At 42.5% G+C, this 21,656-nt stretch overlaps 3 protein-coding genes across 5 annotated transcripts in view; 1 reads left to right on the forward strand and 2 right to left on the reverse strand.

Annotated features, from left to right (window-relative positions):
• Positions 1 to 133, reverse strand: part of SASS6 (SAS-6 centriolar assembly protein) — a 31,426-nt gene extending 31,293 nt beyond the window's left edge. The window contains exon 1 of the mRNA XM_075936611.1: positions 1 to 133. Within this exon, the coding sequence (XP_075792726.1) occupies positions 1 to 68 (68 nt within the window). The 5' untranslated portion in view covers positions 69 to 133.
• Positions 118 to 17,315, forward strand: TRMT13 (tRNA methyltransferase 13). Of its 2 annotated transcripts, none has more exons than XM_006119822.2 (11): positions 118 to 267; positions 3,981 to 4,027; positions 4,112 to 4,178; positions 5,758 to 5,820; positions 5,904 to 5,976; positions 6,841 to 6,947; positions 8,428 to 8,595; positions 8,978 to 9,050; positions 12,202 to 12,276; positions 15,877 to 16,303; positions 16,625 to 17,315. In XM_006119822.2, the coding sequence occupies exons 1-11, from the start codon at positions 118 to 120 to the stop codon at positions 16,818 to 16,820; spliced, it is 1,446 nt and encodes a 481-aa protein (XP_006119884.2). In that variant the 3' UTR covers positions 16,821 to 17,315. The 2 variants fall into 2 exon arrangements, with proteins under 2 accessions (XP_006119884.2, XP_075792727.1); XM_075936612.1 differs by having other exon boundaries at positions 5,907 to 5,976.
• The window catches only part of LRRC39 (leucine rich repeat containing 39), a 14,643-nt gene continuing 9,921 nt past the window's right edge, over positions 16,935 to 21,656 (reverse strand). The window contains exons 7-9 of one of the 2 annotated variants that reach the window (XM_006119823.4): positions 20,673 to 20,825; positions 18,425 to 18,564; positions 16,935 to 17,070 (exon numbers count right to left, since the gene is read on the reverse strand). In XM_006119823.4, the coding sequence (XP_006119885.2) occupies positions 17,015 to 17,070; positions 18,425 to 18,564; positions 20,673 to 20,825 (349 nt within the window). In that variant the 3' untranslated portion in view covers positions 16,935 to 17,014. The remainder of the gene's footprint in view (positions 17,071 to 18,424; positions 18,565 to 20,672; positions 20,826 to 21,656) is intronic. The other variant, XM_006119824.4, reaches the window with a different exon arrangement.

Here is a 21,656-nt window from a genome sequence, read left to right on the forward strand (position 1 = left end):
CTGTCCTCGCAGCCCTGGCACTTCACCTGCACCGGCACCAAGCGGCTGAACAGACTCTCCGCCGCCATCTTGCACTTTGAGTTTGGCGCTCGGCTCCCGCGGGGGCGGGGCACCAAGATGGCGGCCGAGCCGGCAGCGGCGGCGGCCGGAGGTCGCGGGGCTCCTTTGCCCGGCCGCTGCGGTTACTTCGTGGAGCGGAAGAAGCGGTTCTGCAAAATGATCCCGGCTGAGGGGAAACGCTTCTGCGGGGAGCACGGGCAGCAGGAGGTACCGGGGCGAAGGGCCCCTCACCTGTGTGGCTTCAGGAAGGGGTGGAGCGTGCCCCGCCCTCAGGCTCTTTTATAGCCTCAGTGGACGCGCTTGGCACGTGTCCCCAGGGCGAGCGCCATAGAGACAGGCCAAGCGCGCCAGGTGTCTCCGCGGGCTGGTGAGGGGCCCAGCTTGTCTCCCAGTCCCAGGGCAGCCCGGCCTGTGACGGGGGAAGGCCAGGCCAGCGCAGTCCGGGGTCTCCGACTGGGATTGTTGCAGCGGGGGGGCCTGGCTGAGACCCTCTAACTAGCTCCTCAGTAGCGTCCCGGGGGGCGGGGCTTCCTTCTGTCTGCTTGGCTGCGCTTCGAATGACGGGTGCGTCTGGTACGGCCTTAGCCAGCCATCGCCTCACGCGCCTTCTTGACACCTCCCCACTGCTGGCCTCTGCGGACAGAGCGAGCTAGAACCTCCCCTAGTGCAGGGCTCCTCAGCCCTGGAAGCCCGGGGGCCACGCTCATCCTCGCAGCACATCGCCAGGGCCGCATCTTCAGTGGGGTGGCGCATACGTACAAATATCCAGGCAAATAGCTTCTTTCACACTGACAGGCATGAATACAAAGATTAAGGCAGGACTACACAACATGCAGGCCCCATTTAAAACCGTTCCGCTGATATTAATAACATGCAATATTGACTCGATTCCCACCCATACGACAGCACTTTTCGTGAGTAATGACAGTCCAGGAATTTAACTACTACAATGCATTAGCAACAGAAGACCATTATATTGACTACATTTTTGTTTTGGCTCCCACCTGTGCGCCGCATGTTGAGCCCCGCGTAAACCAAATGGCACAGTGGGCTGCAAACAAGAGGGCTGTGAGCCGTATGTGGCCCGCCAGCCGCATGTTGAGTAGCCCTGGTAAAGAGTAATTCCTGGTGATGTATACGCTGACCATACATCCTGATTTTTTCATCACAGGTCTGAATTTAAATACTCTGTCCTGGTGCCCCATCAAGTAGTGAAATATCCCGGAAAGCCCCACTGGACATTTCACTACTTGATGGCGACACCAGCTTGCGGGAAGAAGCAACCAAGAAATGGCTCTCTGCCATTACTCCTCGTACGGCGCAGCAGCCTCCTCTCCCTTCCTCCAGCAGAGAGTGTGGGCAGCTCCATTGGAGCTTTGCCGGCAGGCAGCCAGGCTGGCTTCCAGTGGTGTGCAGCCTCTCCCTTCCCCCGCAAGACCACCTCTGCCACATAGGGTCCCAGTCGGGAGGCACTGCCTCCTCCTCCTGCAGGGTGCTTGTTAGTACAGTGGCTGCAGCTGCCAGTGGGGCTGAGTGGGTTCAAGGCAAAGCCCCACAGAGCCGCTCCTAGACCTTCATGCCTTGAAGCCCCAGCAGGAGCTGCGCAAAGCCCAGCTGACGTGCTGCGCGGTGGAGTGCACTTGGGCTTGGAAGGTGCTGGGACTGGAAGTGGAAGTTGCCTGGGGTGCTATTTTTAGTACCGCAGTCCCGGTCCTTGCAGGTGGCTCCAGCAGCTTGACTCCAGCTGGAGCTGTGGGGGCTTCTGGGGCCAGACCGCGGTACTAAAAATAGCACCACGACCATCACTCCAGGCCCCGCAAACTGCTTTCCATGTCGAAGGCAGAGATGAGGGAAGGGGCAGGAGGAGAACTAGGGGGAAGTGAGGGTGAGAAAGGGGCTTGTGCTGAGGTGGGGGGCAGGGCAGGAGAAGAAAGAGGCAGGCACCAAGGGGCAGGGTAGAGGAGAGAAAAATGCCAGGGTGCCAAGAGGAGACAATGAGGAAAAGGGCAGGAGGGGGGAAGGGAAGGGAAGTGGAGGTGAGAGAAGGGAGTGGACAGGGTGATACTTGGAGATGACAGGGGAGGGACAATGGCAGCGAGAGGGAAGGAATGGGTGCCAGGAGAAGAGGGGTTGAAGGGAGGGGCAGACATGAGGAAGGCAGGGGATGGAGCAAATCATGTGTGAGGGCACAGAGGGGCATGAGGGGAATTGGGGCAAAAGTAGGTGAGGGGGTGGGCACCAGGAAGAACGAGGGCAAGGAGAGCAGGGGCAGTGAGGGAGGTATTAGGAAGGTGCAGGAGTAAGTAAAGGTGCAGGTGTTAGAGAATTGTGGGGGTGAATTAGAAGGGCAGACATGTGGAGGGGAGGGACAGGCACCAGAGGAGAGAAGCAGGGCAGGTGTGTAGAGGGAGGTGTTACGAGAGGAGATGGGGAGGGGTAGCTACAGATGATCAGAGTGGGGTTAGAGGGGGGGTGGACACAGGGGGAAGAGAAGGGTTGATGCAGGGGGTCAGGAGGATAAGGAGGGGGGCAAGTTCCCAAAGGGCAGGAGCCAGACAGCAGAGGTAGGTGAGGGGTAGGGAGCAGCAGAATGAACTTGGGTAGCAGATTGGATGTGAAGAGGTTGGGAGATATGGCAGCAGAGGGGGAAAGGGAGAGGTTTATAAGATATTTATTAATAACTTGGGTGCCACAGTGGCACACATCTGAACTAGGGGTGTTAAATATCAGTTAATTGAATAGTCAAGTAACCTCGTGACATTTTATCGGTTAGTTGACTATTCTATAGTCCCCGGGGGCAGGGCCAGCAGCCACTGTATCAGAGGCACTAACATGGGGTGCCAGGCAGGAGCTGGTCCGCGAGGGGAGCCAGTATAAAAATCAGCTCTCCTTGCGGACTGGCTGCCTGTCACCCTGTGCTGGTGTTTCTGAGAAAGAGGCAGTAGCATGGGGTGGCAGCAGTCTCTCTCTATGAGGGGGGGAAGGTTGAACTCCCAGACCCAGCACAAGCCAGAACAGAGCTGGGCTGCCTGCCTGCCTGGCTCTTAATATACTTGAATTACAGAGCTGAAATGGGGGTAAGTCCTGGACCCAGTGTGAGCCAGGACTGAACCAGACTGCCTGCCTGCCTGGCTCCTAATACACTTTAAATGCAGAGCCACAGCAGGAGTAGGTCCTGGACCCATCGCAAGCCAGGACTGAGTCAGGCTTCTGGCCAGCCTGCTAACAAATTTACTGGCAGGGAGAGGGAAATGCATGTAGTCTATAGCATTAACCTATAAACTTTTGCTTGTCGGTTAAGCGACTATACTAGTACATCCCTAATGCAAACAAGAGCTCATGAATTCAATACTGGTGCACAAGACAAAATTCACTCCGCTAATAGGAGGCAAATCTTAGAGGGAACACTTCTCCCCGCCCGCCCCATGAGTTAATGTAATACAAATTGGGTTAATGCAACTGCAGGGTAGTTGCATGGAGGGTCCTGTGAAAGCCAAACCCATTCCTATTGATAGAGGATGGTGGGAGGAATTCTTAGAGGGGTCACATGACACCTACTACTTCTGGTCTTGTGTCCATCTTGCCCCTTGGAGTACTACTGCTAGTGGTGGGGGCTTCTTGTGGCAAGGGGTGTAGCTAAAGAGGTCAGGGGGCATCGCTAGTGTGTGTCTAATTTTGGTTCAGAAAATATGGTCACCATAGTGATGTATAAAGGCTTTCAGTTGCTTGGTGTTCCTTCATCCATCAGCCAGTTCAATTTCCTCATTTCTCTGACTGAAATACAGCTTATTTTTCCGTTTGACCTAATTCCAATAAATCGAGGCTAACAAGAGTTGTTATTTTTAGTCACTGACAGACATAAATCTGAAATTACTACCATAATCATGTGCTAACTAAATAAACATTTTCTTTCCAACTAGGAAGAAAATGACAGGAAAAGAATTCCATGCCCTCTTGACCCAAAACAGTAAGTGTGTTTTATATATGTTTGTATGTTCATTGTTAAAATTATTACTTAGTCATTGCTCATGTCTCTTTTTCTGATTTTTAGCACAGTATATGAAGATCAATTACAAAAACATTTAAAAAAGTGTAATTCAAGAGCAAAGCCAAAGCCTGTAAGTGATATAATTTAAATTCTACTTCTCCAGATAGTCATATTTGACTAGTATAAACCAAGTAGTGGCACAAAGTGGAGTGGAGGAAGGGTGAATTTGTGCATTTGTTCAAAGTTCCATAGGCTGCAAAGTCAGAGAGCCATGATCTGCCAACTTCTAAGCAGTTGTCCAGTCTGGAGTGTTACCCAGTAGGGCTCTTGCTACAGTTCAAAGGCAGAGGCGCCCTTATAGACTAATCAAATAGTTGATGGAAATCCCATCGACTATTCGATGTAGTTAATTAATCTAAATTTAACATCCCTAGTATAGCAATCAAAATGTTAAGTCAGCTCTACTTTTGTATTTATTATCCTTGAATAATATTGTTGATGGAAGCAGTCCACCCATACCCTTGTCATAAAATTGTCTAGTCTACTATGTGATAAAAGCATTGATTTCCTTGTATAGCTACATGATGTAACTGGCTTTTGCCCATAATTGAGAACTGGATTCAGAAATATATTCAGTGATCCAGATGCCAGTGTGCTGCATTATACTTCTTTCTGATGATTACTGTGCTGCCAACACATCTGTTTGACTATATAAATAGGGATGTTAAGAGGCAGGTAACTGACTGATTATGTAGTTGATGCAATTTGTATGTGCACTTTAAAAGTATTGGGAGCCGAGCGTGCAGGCAGCTTGGCTTCCACTACATTTAAAATGCAGAGCCTCAACAATCCCGGACCAGTCTGAGCCAGGCTTATTTAATCCCAGCTCATGCCAGATCCAGCAGCCTCTGCTCTCAGCCAGCCTTGGCTGCCACGAACAGAGGCTGATCCAGCAGCAGACTTTGTTCATAGTGGCTGGGCCGGACCATGGCATAGACTGCTGCCAGAGCAACCTCTGTTTGCAATGGCCAGGGCTGGCTGCGGGCAGAGGCTGCTGCAGGGGCAGCCTGGGCCACTTCGCCGCAGCCTGCCCTGCCCCTGTCCTCTCATCCGTCTTTGCAGTGCCAGCGGTGGGGGAACCAGCTTTTAAGCTGGCTCCCCCCCTTGCTGCCTCTGATACAGAGGCAGCAAAGGGCAGGGAGCAAGTAGCCAAGTCAACTACCTGATAAGTTTAGGCTTATCGACTACTCACTTACCTCCCTAAATATAAAGCATAAAATATGCTTGTATATATGAAATGGCAATAATCAAGAAGCTTAAAGAACAACTGCTTGAAAAGAGAAATTCCTTTGATTACTGATTTTTATAGTACAAATAAGATACAAAGAAAATGCTAGCAGCTGACAGGACTCTTCCTTGCAAAAGCATTACTAGTGTAGTGCTTGCTATGGGGCTTAGTCACACTGAAATCTGTCAGGCTAGTCATGTTAGTAAGCACTACACATACTGGAGAGTGCTTGCACAGTTGGGTCCTAAAACAATCAGAGAGATCATCTTTTCTCAGACATAGTTTCTTCATTTGTAATGATTTGACTTCTCCTAGGTGAATTTCTGTAAACACACTATGAAGCACTTTCTTTTGCTTTACATGCTGTTCTGTCTTTCTTTGGTTTTCATGCTGTGTGGTTTTTTGGTGTTTTTTTACTAAGGCCTACTTTGTTCAAGATATTAATGCAGGATTAACAGATGCAACGGAAGTACCTGAAGAACAGGTAAGTCAATTTCTCTGTTATTTTAAGGAACAAATAGATAAAATAAAAGGAGAGCCTTTCTGTTTTCTGTATTTTTTTTCCAGCAGTTACCAATTTCTTCCCTATCTAAAGAAGAATTAGAGGACTTAATTAGAAAGCTGAAAAAAGCAAGTAAAGGTGAGTCTGCTTAATTTGAAAATATTTTAAATTGCTCTCGCCAGAACTGATCAATATTTCATGGCTATTTGGAATGTTAAATATCTTCTAGGATTAAAAAAGAGGAGAGATTAATAATAGTGCATATTTTTGTCACTTCACATGATCTGAAATTGAAATCTTGTAATGGTTGAAGAACTGCCTAGATGACACTGTTAGCTAGTATTTTTTCCCCATGTCAGTCTTATTTGTTCTCTTGAGTAAGAATTAATTTTGAATTAAATTTATTACTTTTGTTTATGTTCATCTGTGTGCACCATTATTGGATGATGACAGCAGAGCTCTGGGAAAAGCATTTATTAGTAAACTGTTGTTTCTGAACCATTAGAGAGCAGTCATGCTTGTATTCAATGTTTGTCTAATCTTTTTCATCCATGTGTGGGAGAAATGTTATGTGCAATCTTTAATAATTTTTTTCACACATTTTTATGTGTGAATGTGCACCACCATTAGAAACAGAAAACCTAGCTGTAGGCACTCTGATAATCAGCTGGGCAGCATTTGAATCTTTCCTGAGTAATTGCATAAGCTTACAGGGACCAATGCTTGTGTTGTAGGTTATTTTGTTGGTGGCAGAAGATAGGGAAATTTTCACATTTTGGATTAAAATAAAAGATCATAATTTTAAGGTGTCATCTTGTGGACCTAAACTATTTGATAGTATTTCTTTCACTTTTATTGTTTATTGTTCAGTCTATAGACAATCAAATAATCTGCATACTAAGTACTGTGTTGCAGTCATAGCAATATGCAGGTGAGAGCCAGATTAATATTAATTAGCCTTTTTAATTGAACCTATAAAGAGTGCTTTTGCATTTGATGCAGGTATAAAGCCAATTCTTAAGGATCAAATGTTGTCCCATCAGGCCTTACAAGAAGCCTTAAATGACCCTAAGAATGGAGAGTCTGCTTTCAAGCACTTGAAGCAACAGGTATGGGCATTGCTTTACTAATAGCTGTGGTTGTCTTTACTGTAGTTTTCTTATGGATTCCACTGATCCATACTATCAGTTATTTCATGTTAAGGAAGTTTTATAGTTGCAGACTGTACCCACTGCAACCAGTTTAAGTATTAGTGTACTCCTGTTTATCCAGATGGCTGGGGGGGGCATTAGAATGTTTTAGATAAACTGGAATTCAAATAAATAGACATGCTATTAAGTAACGTAGGGCTACATGGAGAACACACTGTATGAATTCCCTTTATTCAAAATCCTAGTTAACTGGAATTACACTGTATCAACCACCTATTTTATCCATAAGTGCTTTGACATTGTAGATTACCCTAACCCTAACAAGCTTACCCTCTCATTCATGAGACTGCTCAGTGGTCCCCATTGCAATGCCCACGAGCGCCATGGCCCTTGCCGGGGCATTTATGTGCGCCCACCGAGTGACCAGGGCCAGCCCAAGCCATTCTTGCCCCCTGGGCCCCGAGCGTGCGGTGCATGTGTGGTGCCGGGCACGTGGCGCGTGCGCAGCTCCGGGCACGCGGCGCATGAGCAACCCTGCCCCCGGGTGCCTGGCAGCCCCAAAAGGTTGGGGACCACTGGACTAGATGATCCCCTCCCCTGAGAGAGGGTAAAAAGCTCTTGAGATTTGCCTTATGGTATTTTCAGGGAATTGTGCTCCTAAGTAGGAGGATTTTTATAGGGCACAGATTGAGTGGAGGGTGCAGACTTCCAACACAGGAAACCCTTGAAATTCTTGGGAAAGGGAAACCAGAGAATGACTAAGACAGAAGGGTCCATGAGAATAATAATAATTACTATCTCTTCTATATAGTGCTTCAATCACTTGATCTCAATATGCTTCATCTTTTTTAATTAATATATCCTCACAACACTCTTGTGAGATAGGGAAGTACTGTTATTCCCATTTTGTAGGTGAAGGACTGAAATGCAAAGAAGCTAAGTAACTTGCCTACTGGCAGAGCAGAAATTGAACCCTAGGTCTCTCCAGTGCTAGGTTAATGCTCTAAGCACTGCTCTCTTGGTACCCTTCTGCTCCTTTCTATAATGCATACAACTCCAATAGCTAAAGAGAAGGCTTTGTAGGAGGGGATGCTTCACGAAAGTCCAGTGGAACATCCATGTGACTTTTGCCATGATTTTTTGAGAACAATACTCCAATGTACACCTGGTTCCTAACTTTACCTCCAAAAGCCAGTGGATAAGATTCTGTGGGTGTTAGAAGAAGGAAAATAATGTCTTATTTCCCCTGCACTCTGGATCCACAACATCTTTACCCCTGCATTAATGAAAGAGATGTTGCCATACTGCAGCATGGTTATTTAATCAATAAGAGCTATGGGAGAGGCTGGTGACTGAGAGTTAAGTTAGCATTTTTCCCACAGAAGTAATCAGAGTGTATCTTTTTCTTGGTTCATAAATAATCTTTTGAAGTTTGTAGGCTTCTATTTTAGGTTACATGGAAAAATTACATTTGCTTGGGCCAGGAAGATGTTTTATTGAGTTTGGAGCTGGACGAGGAAAGCTGTCTCACTGGGTTGATATTGCTGTACAAGATGCTGAAAATGTTCACTTTCTGCTTGTTGAAAGAGCAACTACACGATTCAAGGTGAAGATGGTCTGTTGTCGAGTTGACAAAGCCTTATTTTTGGAATTGTTCTTGGTAAATGTGGCCTTTGCTCAGAAAGTCTCATTACCTTTTTTTAAAAAGGTGAAATACACACACACACTCTCTCTCTCTCTCTCTTTCTCTCTCTCTCTCTCTGTATGTAAAAGGCTCTGGAAAGTCTAATTGGTCCTTATTGTAGTTATAAATTATGTCAGTAACGCAGTGGGGGTACAAGATGTCTGCTGACTGATGTTGAACATGTTTGTATTCATTTGAAAGGGGCTGGTTTTGTTTTCAGAAAATTAATAACCTTAACACATTCTTGTAATTTAGTAATTTAATGCCCAACACTTCTTAATAATGTTATATCTTATTTGCACAGGTAGATGGTAAACACAGAAAAAGAGACTACATATTTGAAAGGCTTCAAGTTGATATCCAGCACTTATGTTTAAGTAAGTTGCTACTTAGCTTGTATAACAGCAGTAATAGGATGGTTGCTTAAAATGTAGATTGTATAGTGCCAGAGTGTAGGAACATTTTACACTTAGGGTAGATTAATTATATTAATGTTTAGAAGACTGTTCTCAGTGTTTTGGTAAAACAAAAGGAAAAATATGTAGCACTTTAGAGACTAACAAGATAGTTTATTAGGTGATGAGCTTTCGTGGGCCAGACAGAATATGATCTGAAGAAGTGGGTCTGGCCCACGAAAGCTCATCACCTAATAAACTATCTTGTTAGTCTCTAAAGTGCTACATATTTTTTCCTTTTGTTTTACCAAGATCAGACTAACACGGCTACCTCTCTATTACTACTCGATGTTTTGGTCATTTTATGTTGTACTTTTGTTTTCAGTTACTAAATGGGGATTATATATTTTCAAGATAATTTGTACAAATAGTGTTAGAAGTTACAGGACTTTATTTTGGGGGCAGAAACACCAAATACAAGGAAACCTTAACAATTTTAGGGTTAGAGGTTTTCACTCGTGTATTTTAGCTGTGCGGTATTCTGATAACAGTTATCATGACTGAGTGAGGCAAGTCTCAGATATCCTCAAAACAACACTTGGACTCTGGAATACCACATTCAAAAGAGTACCGTTAACAGACATATTTCGACTTTATAGATAGTGGGTGGTTTATGGTGATATATAGAAATTACATTGGTTAAATGGGTAAAAGTGATTACCACATCCTAACCAATATATTCTTACACATTGGCAATATGATTCAGGTCTTGTATTTAATCTTAAATAAATATTTATCTCCATACCTTTCTTTATGTTGTGAAAACTTAACTGGATCCATCCTTTGGGCCATGGATGATTCAGGCTATGCCTAGACTACAGAGATTTGTTGGGAAAAAGGCTGTTTTTCCAACAAAACTTGAGTTATGTTCACACTATGAGTGCATTCTTTCGACAGTAAATCGAAAACAGAGGGCTTTTTGTGCAATTGGTAATCCTCATTCTACGAGTTAGAAAACTTTTTGCGAAAGAGCTCTTTCGCAAAAAGGTGTGTGTGGACAGGTAAATGGGAGTTTTTTCAGAAGAAGAGGGAAAAGGAAAAAGCACAGGTGCTCTGATGGCCATTCTGTCCATAGCAATCACTGCTTACATGCAAGATAGCGTCCAGGCAGTCTGGACGTTATCTTTCGAAACAGCGCATTGCTTTTTCGATGGGCTTTTGCCATGTGGATGCTCTCTTGCGCAAGAAGTTTTTTCAGAAGATCTCTTCCAAAAAAAGCTTCTTGCGCAAGAAGCCTGTAGTTTAGACGTAGCCTCAGTTCCCATCTGGTGTACCACAGTAGTAGAATATACTGTAGTTGTTTTGGTACTACACATTTACTTAATTCCTTATAGGTATATTTTCATAGTTAAATCATGTATGTTCAGGTCATACAAATGGTTGAATGGCATATGTAGGACAAAAGAATACAGAGAATAACATTTTATAAACAATAAGCAAGAATGTTTGCTAGTGGGTGTACAAACGGAACATGGTATGTATGTATACACTTCTTATATTTATTATCTCAGAACTGTACATTCACTTGATTTTTCTAAAAGTTACATGACAGTATTTATCCCTGGGTAGGACAAACGGTCTTATTAAAGTACAGGACTAAGAATATCAAAACCTGAAACTTATAACCAACTCTGCCACAGGCTGTCACTATGATTTTAGACTTGATGCCCAGTCCTGCTCCCAAAGATTTTAATGGAAACATGGTTTTAAGTTCTCCCTTAGTTCCCCATTTGTGAAGCATAATTGGGAGACTAGATCAACTGATGTTGGTAAACTAGAGATACAGAGTATTACTTTACCAGAGTGGAGTACATGGATATTAACTTGGCCAGCTATGTATGAACAGTGTCTTCTGGAGCACTGGGGTTTTTGTAGTATTTGACAGATTATTGATTTGCTCTCTATTAGGAAATTGTTATGGATAAATTAAGTTTTGATTGATTTATTCACGAAGGAGACATACCAAAAATTGCTTGAACTTCTCACAGTAAGCAAGAACTACAGGTTCAACCTCTGAAAACCAGTACTCTCTGGTCTGGCAACAGCCATCATCCGACAGGACCACAAATTCTCCTGGACCTGAGAGCCCAGAGCCCAATGGTAGGAGGTCCAGCAACCCAGCTGGGTGCATCAGGACTGGAGCCCCATAAAAGTACTGGTGCCAGACCAGAGAAGCCCAGCAGCCCGCAGCAGTGCAGGGCCGGGAAACCTTGGACGCTCAAAGCAACATGGGGCCAGGAGCTGAAGAAACCTTGCTGCCTGTGGCAATGCAGAGCCAGGGGCCAGCCGGGGGCCAGAGCAGCCTGGCCTTCCACAGCAGCATGGTGAAATTGAATTCCAGCAGCCTGCACCATTGTGGCGTTGGGGGCCAAAGACCCAAGAAACCTGCAGTAGCTCAGGGCCAGAGAACCGCAGCAGCACGGGGCTAGGAGACCTGGAGAACCCCAGATGACCCTGGGAACCAGGGTCCGGGGGGCAGGTGGCTGGAGGGCACACAGCCCAGCTGGGGAAGGGGATAAAGGGAGTGAGAGACAGGGAGCTAGCTGGCTCTCACCAGTCGCAGCGGACACCTCCCCTGGTCCGGCAAACTCTCTCTTTCACGCCCCCAGGGAGGTTCGACTTGTATTTTCAGAGCTTTGTACTTTCCTGCTTTTGTACTAATGTACAAAGAGAAGCTTTGACTCTTACTGTACTGGGAACATCACAATGTTTGCAGACTAGAATGGAATATGTAAGAAACAACAGATATATTTCCAAGCAGCTAACAATGAATGTTTTTAAAAATTCCCTTTTACATGAAACTTATACCCTTTGCACAATTTGAAGTTGTTGAAAAGGAAGAAAAATATACAATTTAAACATATGGTAGGTATAGTCTTTTTAGTTGTCGATAATTTTATTTTGTTTTCATCTTGGCCTTTGAAGATACGGATAATTGAAGGGTTTTAATGAAAAGGTGTTGAGTGAGGAATTTTACTTGAGTTTTCTGACTTATTGTTTGTTATGTGTGTTAGACTGATGTTACCCAGAAAATGGTGTCCAGCTCCAGTAATTCAGGTTCTGTTTCTTTCAGATAAAATACCTATTCTTGAGAAAGAAAAGCTTCCTGTGGTAGGAATTGGAAAGCATTTATGTGGTGTGGCAACAGGTATGAACTATACAAATGCATTCGTGTAAATGCAGCAACAAAGTGGAATGCCAATTCTAATCTTCTTGAATAATATGATGCTTCTAACAGTTCTTTTGCAATATCAGTTGTGTTGCAAATATTCATTGATTTTAGTTTAGAGGAACACCAGTTGAATGATGGTAAGCATAATGGAAGACAAGCAACAAGGGAGTATATCCAGTTGGAAATAAAAGTTAATTGTTGTATATAGAACAATGAAGAATAAATGTTTTATGTAGCTGTGTTCTTAAACTGATACAAATATGTTTTTCATAAGATTTCTTTCCTCTGGTCTAGACTGACACAACGATGTAGGAAAAACAACGTTCTGCAAAATGGTAACAGCATCAGCACTCATCCATTGAGCGTTTCCCCTTTTCATTGTCCGCTAGTGCCTGTAGACACAGTTCTTTTACAAATGGGGCAAACCCCTCCTGTGGATGGGTTCCCTTTCACTTGGTAGCTGTTGAGCCTTTTCTTTTTTGGTCTTGTATCAAGCTGGCACCTGCCTCTCACAAGCACTCATAGGCCAGTTCTCTTGGCTGGTCTTCAGCAGTTCAGCCCTCCTGCCAAGCAACACACACAGTCTCCCCCTCTCCCCCCCTCCAGGATATATAGTCCAAGTTCTTTTTCAGCCATGGTATGGGGCTATATTTTTAAGGCTTCTCCCTCAAGGCACTGCTTTCTTTGGGCTAGGGCCCATCTTGGTACCCTCATCTGGTGTCCTTTTCAGCATCCTTCCCTGGGCTTAGTCTGCAGCCAAACCAGTAGGGCCCATGGTACCTTGGCCTGGACTAGCCAGATTCCATGCTCAGTCCCCTGTGGTTCAGCTTGCCCTCTCTGATGTTTCAGTGGTCCTATTGCTCTTCTATTCAGGTAGCCAGCATCCAGTCTTTTTGCACCCTTTTCTGGGCTCAGTTGTGTCTAATGATCTCACTGCAGCGAGATAGCCACAGTCCTGGTGTTCATCTAGTCAGCCAGTCCTCCGTTGTCAAGCTCCACACAGCAACTCAAAGCTCTAATCCGCTGCTTGCCTTTTTTCTGTCCCCTTAATGGCTGCACCAGCAACTTGTATTGGTTGCTCTTCTGCAGCTTTTCCAGGCTGGCGGACTTCTCACTGCTCTGTTCTGGGACAGAGTTATGCAGGGCCACAAAGCCTCCAGCAGGGGCGGGTCTCTAGACCTATTCTACCTCACCCCTATTATTATCTTCAATAAGATAATTTTCAACTTGTTCAAGATGTTTTCAAGCAATTTTTTTTCAGCATTACAACCTATTTATATGGGTAAAGGTATTTTGGGTATGATAGTAAATGCATGTGTAAAGAAAGTTTGTCTGTCTGTGTGTCCCCCAGTTGTGGGGACAATGCACCTCTCCCCGGCTATGCCTGCTGCAGCTGCAGCAGCCATAAGAGATGCTTCTCACCTGGCCCCATGCTGTTGTGGTGACAGAGGGCGAGGGTTATCCTTTCTCCCTGGGGCAACTTGCATACTGAACCTCTCAGCCCCCGCCCAGAGCAATGATTTAAATGAAGGAAAAACAAAACTTATTTGAGTTAAGACCTGAGCAATGCCATGTATATTTTCTAGTCTCCCTCCCCCACCCCCCGGTGTCTGTCTGTGTACACATATATATAGAGAGAGACAGAGAGACTGTTAACCATCGTATCTTTTTAATGGTATTTATCATTCTAAGTACAGGTTCAACCTCCCTGGTCTGGCACCGTCAGGACCAAGGAATTTGCCATATCAGGGGAGGTCAATGCTGGCCCCTCTGCTGCTGACTGCGGGACTCCACTGGTGGCAGAAGAGGGGCTGGCATTGAAAAGGCAGAGACAGGGGGCAGAGAAAGAAGAAGGGCGGTTGCCCTATCCCTGAATGTCCCCCTCCCCCATTTTTCTCTCAACTTCCTTGAGCTTGAAAGCTGCAAATCAGCTATTAGCAGAGCGCTGGAACCACTGGGAGGCTGGGGGAGGAGTTACTGAGCCTGGGGCTCCCAGTTTTTCCCCGGTGAGTGCTTCTGTCCTGGAGCACTCATAGATGCCGAACCACAGATGTTGCCAAGCAAGGAAAGACCAGATTATAGAGTTTAGGCCTATAAATTGATGGAGGATAAAAGTATACGATCCAACTTCTACATAAACATCCTTTTGTAATAAAAAGGCCAGGAAGATGCTGAACAAATATTCTCAAGAATATTGACCACTAGCAGGTTAGGTGATTGTGACAGGGTTCTCAGAGTAGAACCTAGAATCACGGGACCATAGTGTCACCTGCCTGGGTTCTCTCTCTGGGTTCTCTTGTATCAGCAACAAGCAGCAACACCCCTTCAGTCACTGTGATCTCTCAACCATCAGCATGTGACTCCCTACACCCAGATGTATTATGCTCTCTAAGCCCCTCATGAATCATACAGAAATGCACCAATCAGTTCAGCTCTTAGCCTTGCACCTCAATCTCCCGTACACTACTCAAGGTTCCTTTGGATAGTGAAAGCCAGTTCATAAGTTCGCCACTCCAACAAGAGGGTAGTGGACATGCAATAGCCCTTGCTTATACTTAACCAAAAACACATTAACTACAGAAAGGTAGATTAAGTGACCAAGTAGCAGGCATAGAGATCAAAGTTGGTTATTTAGGAAATAAAAACAATCTAAATTCTAACTTTAACAGATTAAATGAAATTTTAAGTGAACAGTTTCTTACCCCAACAGATGTTGCAGGAAGCTTACAGTTCCTCAGTGCACATACTGCAATCCCTTCCATTCAATTTCTAGTTCAAAGTCTTTGTCTTCCAGATGATTTCCCAAGTGTTGAGATTTAGAGGGGGGGTGAGGCCAAGTGGTGATGTCACTATCTCCCTTTTTGTACCTTCCTCCAGCTGCTAGAAAATCCACTATGTATGTGCCTTTTCTGAGAAGCCTCTGTGATATTGGATTCTTCCAGATGAACCATTAATGCCTGCCTGGCCTGTGATTGTTGATCCTTTGTCCATACTGAAAGGCCAGCTTTTGGCATCTCCTAACTTCATAATATAGTTCAGTAGTACATATATCAATACTTCATAACTTCACATAAAATGATAGTACATACAATCCAAATAAGATATCAGTGTACAACAGATCAAGACTTAAAATAACTCACAAGGCATGAATTTCACAAAACGTGTCATAATTTTATTAATATTAGTGAATATGGGGTCTCCAGGGTGCTATTTTAGAGGTACAGAGTGTCTCCACGGTCTTATTCTGATTTTGTAAGTTCATTAATATTTGGTAAACTGAACTTGAAATATATAAATGTATCTCATTTTAAAGTAACTGTCAGTATTTTAGTACATTTCATCAACTTGTTGTTTTTACAATTACTTTGTATAATGCTTTTATGCTCCCCTTATTTTTGAGGAAAGTTTCTTTCCTGTATGTCCAGTATAAATGTAGTATCCTGTTTGAAAACTTCTTAAAACATAGCTATTTGTTCACAGATCTTGTATTTTTGAGGAAAGTTTCTTTCCTGTATGTCCAGTATAAATGTAGTATCCTGTTTGAAAACTTCTTAAAACATAGCTATTTGTTCACAGATCTTGCTCTGAGATGTTTGATTGAAAGTTATGCAACCCAATGTAATGAAATAAATGAAGAACCTTCTCCTAAACGTTTCAGGAGTGATAAAACAGACATAGCTTTTAACAGTTCTGCTGATAAAAGGAGTGGAAAGAATGTTACAGAAAACTGGAAGCCTGTGGCTGGAATTGTTATTGCACTCTGTTGCCATCACAGGTGTCAGTGGAAGCATTATGTTGGCCAAGAGTTCTTTAGAACAGTGGGACTTGGGCCAGTGGAATTCAATTATTTTCAGAGAATGAGTAGTTGGGCCACTTGTGGCATGCGAGAAACCATCACTGAAGCCTCTACCATTGATGCAAAGAGCAAAGACCATAGCAGTGATACAGAAGACCATGAGCAAGCACCCAACAGAATTGAATGCAGTCTTGATAGTCTGCAAGGGTAGGTGATATTTATTTTATTTTATTTATTTTTTGGTAACATGTCGAAGTCTCCAGGAAGGTAGAAATAATTGATTAGTCATTTATAGCTGAAAGACTAGATGTCAGGATGTCTCATTTTACAGAAACATGCCCATCTGTATTTTTTTTTACTTAAAATGAAAAACATTAACATTAAAATGACATAATAGGCTTCAAAATCTTATTCCAAAATAGTCACATTTTATCTGCACTGAAGTGCATCAGTTACAGTTTTTATAGTTTTCTGATCTTGAACCATTTGTGTTAGACTAATTCATGTGTTTTTTTGTTTTGGAGCTAGGCTACTTACTGTTGAAGAACGAAAGCAGATCGGCCATCTTTGTAAACTCTTGATTGACCATGGACGGATCAGATATTTACAACAAAGAGGGTACAATGCTGAATTACAGTACTATACAGATTCTACTGTTTCCTTGGAGAATGTACTCTTGACAGCTAAACCAAGTCAATGTTCAGTACTCCAACCAACTATGTAATAGGAGACAGATTTGGAATGAGCAGGATACAGAACTCTACAAAACGCCTGGATATTTTAAAAACCTTATTCACCGATCCAGTACTTTTACAAAATAAATTTAGTCTTTCTGTACCTACAAAAGCATTTTCTCTGTTCAGAAGTAGAATTTGTTTTTCTCCAATTACAAAAGCTCAGTTTGGCAGGTTAATTATTTTATTCATTATTATTAGTGGTGGCTGAAGCAACAGGTGTACAGTTTTCCAGGTTTTCTGAAAGACAATAAGTTAAAATGTAAGAAATTTATATGCTTAATAACCAGTCTCCATTCTGAACATCATGAGTGTTTTTATTTTGTTTTCTATGCCTATAATTTCATTTCATGAATTCTAACTGTGAAATTGGCTGCAGAAAAACATTTAGCTGGAAATCAAATGCCGCCTCATTGTTTTAGTAATTACATTCCCATCCATAAAGCTTTTGACATGGAGAGAAATAAAAGCTAAAATTGACATGATTTTTTCAAGTAAACTTCATTATTTTAGCAATTTATTTTTCAATTTTTATAATAAATGGGTTAATTTCATGAGATGAAATATTGATACCCTCTGTTGAGGAAATTTTCTGTTCACATAATAGACACAATAAAGGGACACTGACTAATGATGTGCTACTAAGATAACTCAATCCTGACCTTCATTTACAGCTTCTATAGATAATTCACTGTCCAGTCCTTATCTCTCAGCAAACAGCGCTAGTTGGTGTACTTTATCATAAGGCTGGAAGCAGAGTGAAATAGCAAATGTATTTCACTTGGATGACTGGATCTTCCTGGAAACACCTCAAATTTCCCCAAATTGGTGCTTTTCCAACTACTGGTGGAAACTCTATGGCTACGTCTTCACTGTGAGTTCTTCCTGCAGAAAATATGCTAATGAGGACTTATGCTTATGCCTCTCCAGGACAGGCATAATGATCTTGCGCAAAATCGGGCTTTTGCGCAAATAAAACCAACGTAAAAACTCCTTGCGCAAAAAGAAATGTCAGAAAATATGCTAATGAGATTGAAACTTATGCTAATGAGCCTCTCATTAGCACATTTTCTGCCAGAAGAGCTCGCGGTGAAGACATAGCCTATGGGAAAAGCATCAGTTCCTCCTGCTGCTCCCTCTTCAGTGTCCCTTATGTCATTGGTCTTCACAGCACATCCAAGAATGAAGGGGCTGTTAAGCTCCCCCAGGCAAAGAGAGGAAAGGACCCACACTCCTCTAGCCAAAGGGTATGTGTACAGTGGTGCCGAAAGGTCTAGCTTTCAGCTTGAGGAGATGTATCCATGCTAGCTGTGATTGTGCTAGTGAGCTAGAAATAGAAGTGTCACTGCAGTGAAACACATGACAGGAGAGGCTTTTCGGTCAAGTATATTATCTATGGTCTTAGACCTGATCATATTAAGGTGTACCCACATTTCTGTTTTTAGCATGCTCACTCAGCTGTCTCTCCTCAAACTGGAATTCACACCTTCCAGCTCCAGTGTAGACACCCTAATTCTTCATGATTTACCAGCATTGTCATGCTTTGTAATATTTTGTATTCATACTCTATTTATGGACAATACAAATTTCATACCTGCTCTGCTGAGTGACTCTTGAATATACATATGCATAAACTGAATACCAAATAGTTCCTGTTCCTCCTCCTCTTCAGGATTCTCACATGGGGGAAGATTTACTTGCAGCTCCAGTGGGTTGTCTCTGAAGTTGACAAATCTGGTAATTCATCAGAAAACATTACTTTGGGAAATCTTGTATCCCATAAGAGAACAACTGTTTGAAAACTAAATAGGGCTGCATTGAGCAGTGCATCAGCAAAAGAACATATAACAAAGGGTAATTTCTCAGGATACTATCTTTCAGGTAGTTTCTATACTTAATGATATTGTGGTATGTGTTTGTTTTAACTGACTTAGAGAGTCTTTATCTGAACAGTGTATCACTTCTTAAAATGGTTCCTATGTCACACTTGTAGTTCGTACAGTTTAACATAGAATCACTATCATGTTTAATAGTTTGTGCACACACTTGAAAATTTAGGTCTTAATACCTGTGATCAACGCCAAAGCCAATTCAAGCAAACTTGGGATCTCAAACTGAGATGTTCTTACTATCCCTATGTTTAAATACATGTTTGTACTGCACAGTAAGATAATGTTATACATTTTTGTTATACTTTGACAACAAGATATAAAAACAGATGTTTATTCTGAAACCAGAACAATAGTTAACTTAGGCAATCTCCATTAATTTAAATCTATCTCCTGGAACTGGAAGGGATCTTAAAAGGTCATCAAGTCCAGTCCCCTGCCTTCACACCAGGACCAAGTACCATCCCTGACAAATTTTTGCCCCAAATTCCTAAAGGACCTCTGCAAGGATTGAACTCACAACCCTGGGGTTAGCTCAAACCACTGAGCTATCCCTCCCTCCTCAATAGAGCTATTGCACATAACATGTTTTGTTTTTGATAATAAAATTATCTGTTGCAGAGTTTATGAATCCCTAGCTATAACAACATCTACAAATAATTAGAAAACAGGAATTGCCATACTAGATCAGAGCACATGGGTGTGTACTTGACTGGCTATCTTGAGACCTGGCTGCACTGCTGATTTATCATGGTAGTTCAAGCAGTGTTTACACAAGTACATATAGGCAAGCTTGGTATAACACCCTACATCAGGGCTACTCAACTTTGGTAGCGCTGGGGCCCACAATGTTATTCACAGCACATTCCGAGGGCCGCAACTTAAGTGTGGTTGCATATACATGCAAATACATATGCAAATAGCTTCTTTCACACAGACATGCATGAATACAAAGATTAAGGCAAGACTACACAACACACAGGCCCCATTTAAGTCAGTTCTGCTGATATTAATAAAATGCAATATTTACCCAATTTCCACCCATACTTTTAATGAGCAATGACAGTTCAGGAATTTAACTACTAAAACCCATATCAACAAAAGACCATTATAATGACTACTTTTTTGTTTTAGCTCTCACCCACAGGCCGCATGTTGAGCCCCGCATAAACCCAAACTGCACCTCAGGCCGCAAAAAAAACAGGCCGCATGTAACCCATGGGACGCGTGTTGAGTAGCTCTTCAGGTTCAGTCTGGCATCCTGCCTCTGAAAATGGCTAATACCAAGTACTTAAGAGAAAGCAGCAAGAATCCTGCCTTAGTGAAAAGTAAAAGAATCTGCCCATAAGGATTCAAAAGTTTTTCCCTGTCACTTCCTGGTTAGTTTGTACTGAAGCATTAAGATTTAACTCATACATTTTTATCAAATATAAATGAATATTTTCATTATTCATATCCTAATATCCAATCCTTTTTTGAAGGGTTCTAGGTTCTTGACCACACTCATACCTTGTGGCATTGAATACCCCAAGTGAAATATACATTTTATAAAAAGTTCTCCTTTTATGTGTTTTTAGTTATTGCTTTTCAATTTTTGCCCCTGTTCTTGGGTTTATGATAGAGCCTAAAATAATGATACCCAAATATTCCACTGAAAGCCAGTGTCCACAATCCCCACAGATCAGGAAGAACCTAAACATTCCCTTAACTTTTTGGGACCCTAATCCACATTTTCAATTTATCCATTTTGTGAAATGAAATAACTCAATACCGTCACATAACTTTCTGGACCAAAGTCCTTCCTAGCATAAATTTGTAATTTCATTGAGTTCAATGGGGCTATACCACTTCACGCCAGCTGAGGATCTGGCTCCTATCTCTTCTTTATTATGCAACATTGTGCACCATATGATGGAGGGGATTCAGGTACCTGCAATATTATTGATATTTTACCTGAGATTTGTCATTTGTTGCATGCAAGCAGGAATATCCCGAAGTTTGTTGTTGGTGAGAACAAGAGTGTTCAGATTTTTCATATTACTGATGGTTTCTGGTAAATAGGTTATTTCATTCCGTTGGAGCCATAAAGTATGTAGGTTCTCCATTCTGTAGAAATAGAGGTTTCTATATTTAATCCAGCACTAGGAAATACTTGATAAATAACCATTGATTTAAAAGTTTCAGCAGGGTAGCCGTGTTAGTCTGTAATAGAAATATCTTTAAAAACAACTAATAGTCCTGCAGCACCTTAGAGACGAACAAAAATGTAGATGGTATGAACTTTCGTGGGCACAACCCACTGCTTCAGATGAACGGAGTTTAAGGGGTCCAGGTTCCCAGGTTCATTTCTAGGGTCCAGATTCTTTCTTTTTCTCTGCTATTTATTTGGAACCTGGACCTCTTAAATTTAATTCAGCTGAAGAAATGGGTTGTGCCCATGAAAGCTCATGATGCCATCTATATTTTTTGTTCATCTGTAAGGTACTACAGAACTATTCATTCGTTTTTAAAGTTTTTTCATTCATTTAAAGGACATGATTCACTTCAACAGTCATTTTTCTGATCTAAAGAATGCAGCAACTCTTTAACAGTCTGGGAACGTGTATTCTGTGGGCAAGTTAATGACAGAAAGGTAAGGGAGATGTCATTTGATTAATTAAATTCTGTAGATTTTATCTGCACATTATTTATATTGCTTCTTAAAACTGTTCCTATGTCTGACTTGTACTTTGTAAGTTTAACTAGTGGGATGATTAAGTTTTAAGGGATGCAGATTTTGGCATCTGCATCCTTGGCTCATGTGCATGTTCAATGGTGTCACCCTATGACATGGCCAAGTTGAACATTTCTACAGCAAGATTTGATTTGACAACAGGAATGTAATCTCTTAATAATTATCAACTCAGTTGCAAGCAATTTTCCTTCTGAACAAAAAAA

The sequence above is a fragment of the Pelodiscus sinensis genome, chromosome 9, assembly GCF_049634645.1.
Source record: "Pelodiscus sinensis isolate JC-2024 chromosome 9, ASM4963464v1, whole genome shotgun sequence".
NCBI classification, from domain to species: Eukaryota; Metazoa; Chordata; order Testudines; family Trionychidae; genus Pelodiscus; species Pelodiscus sinensis.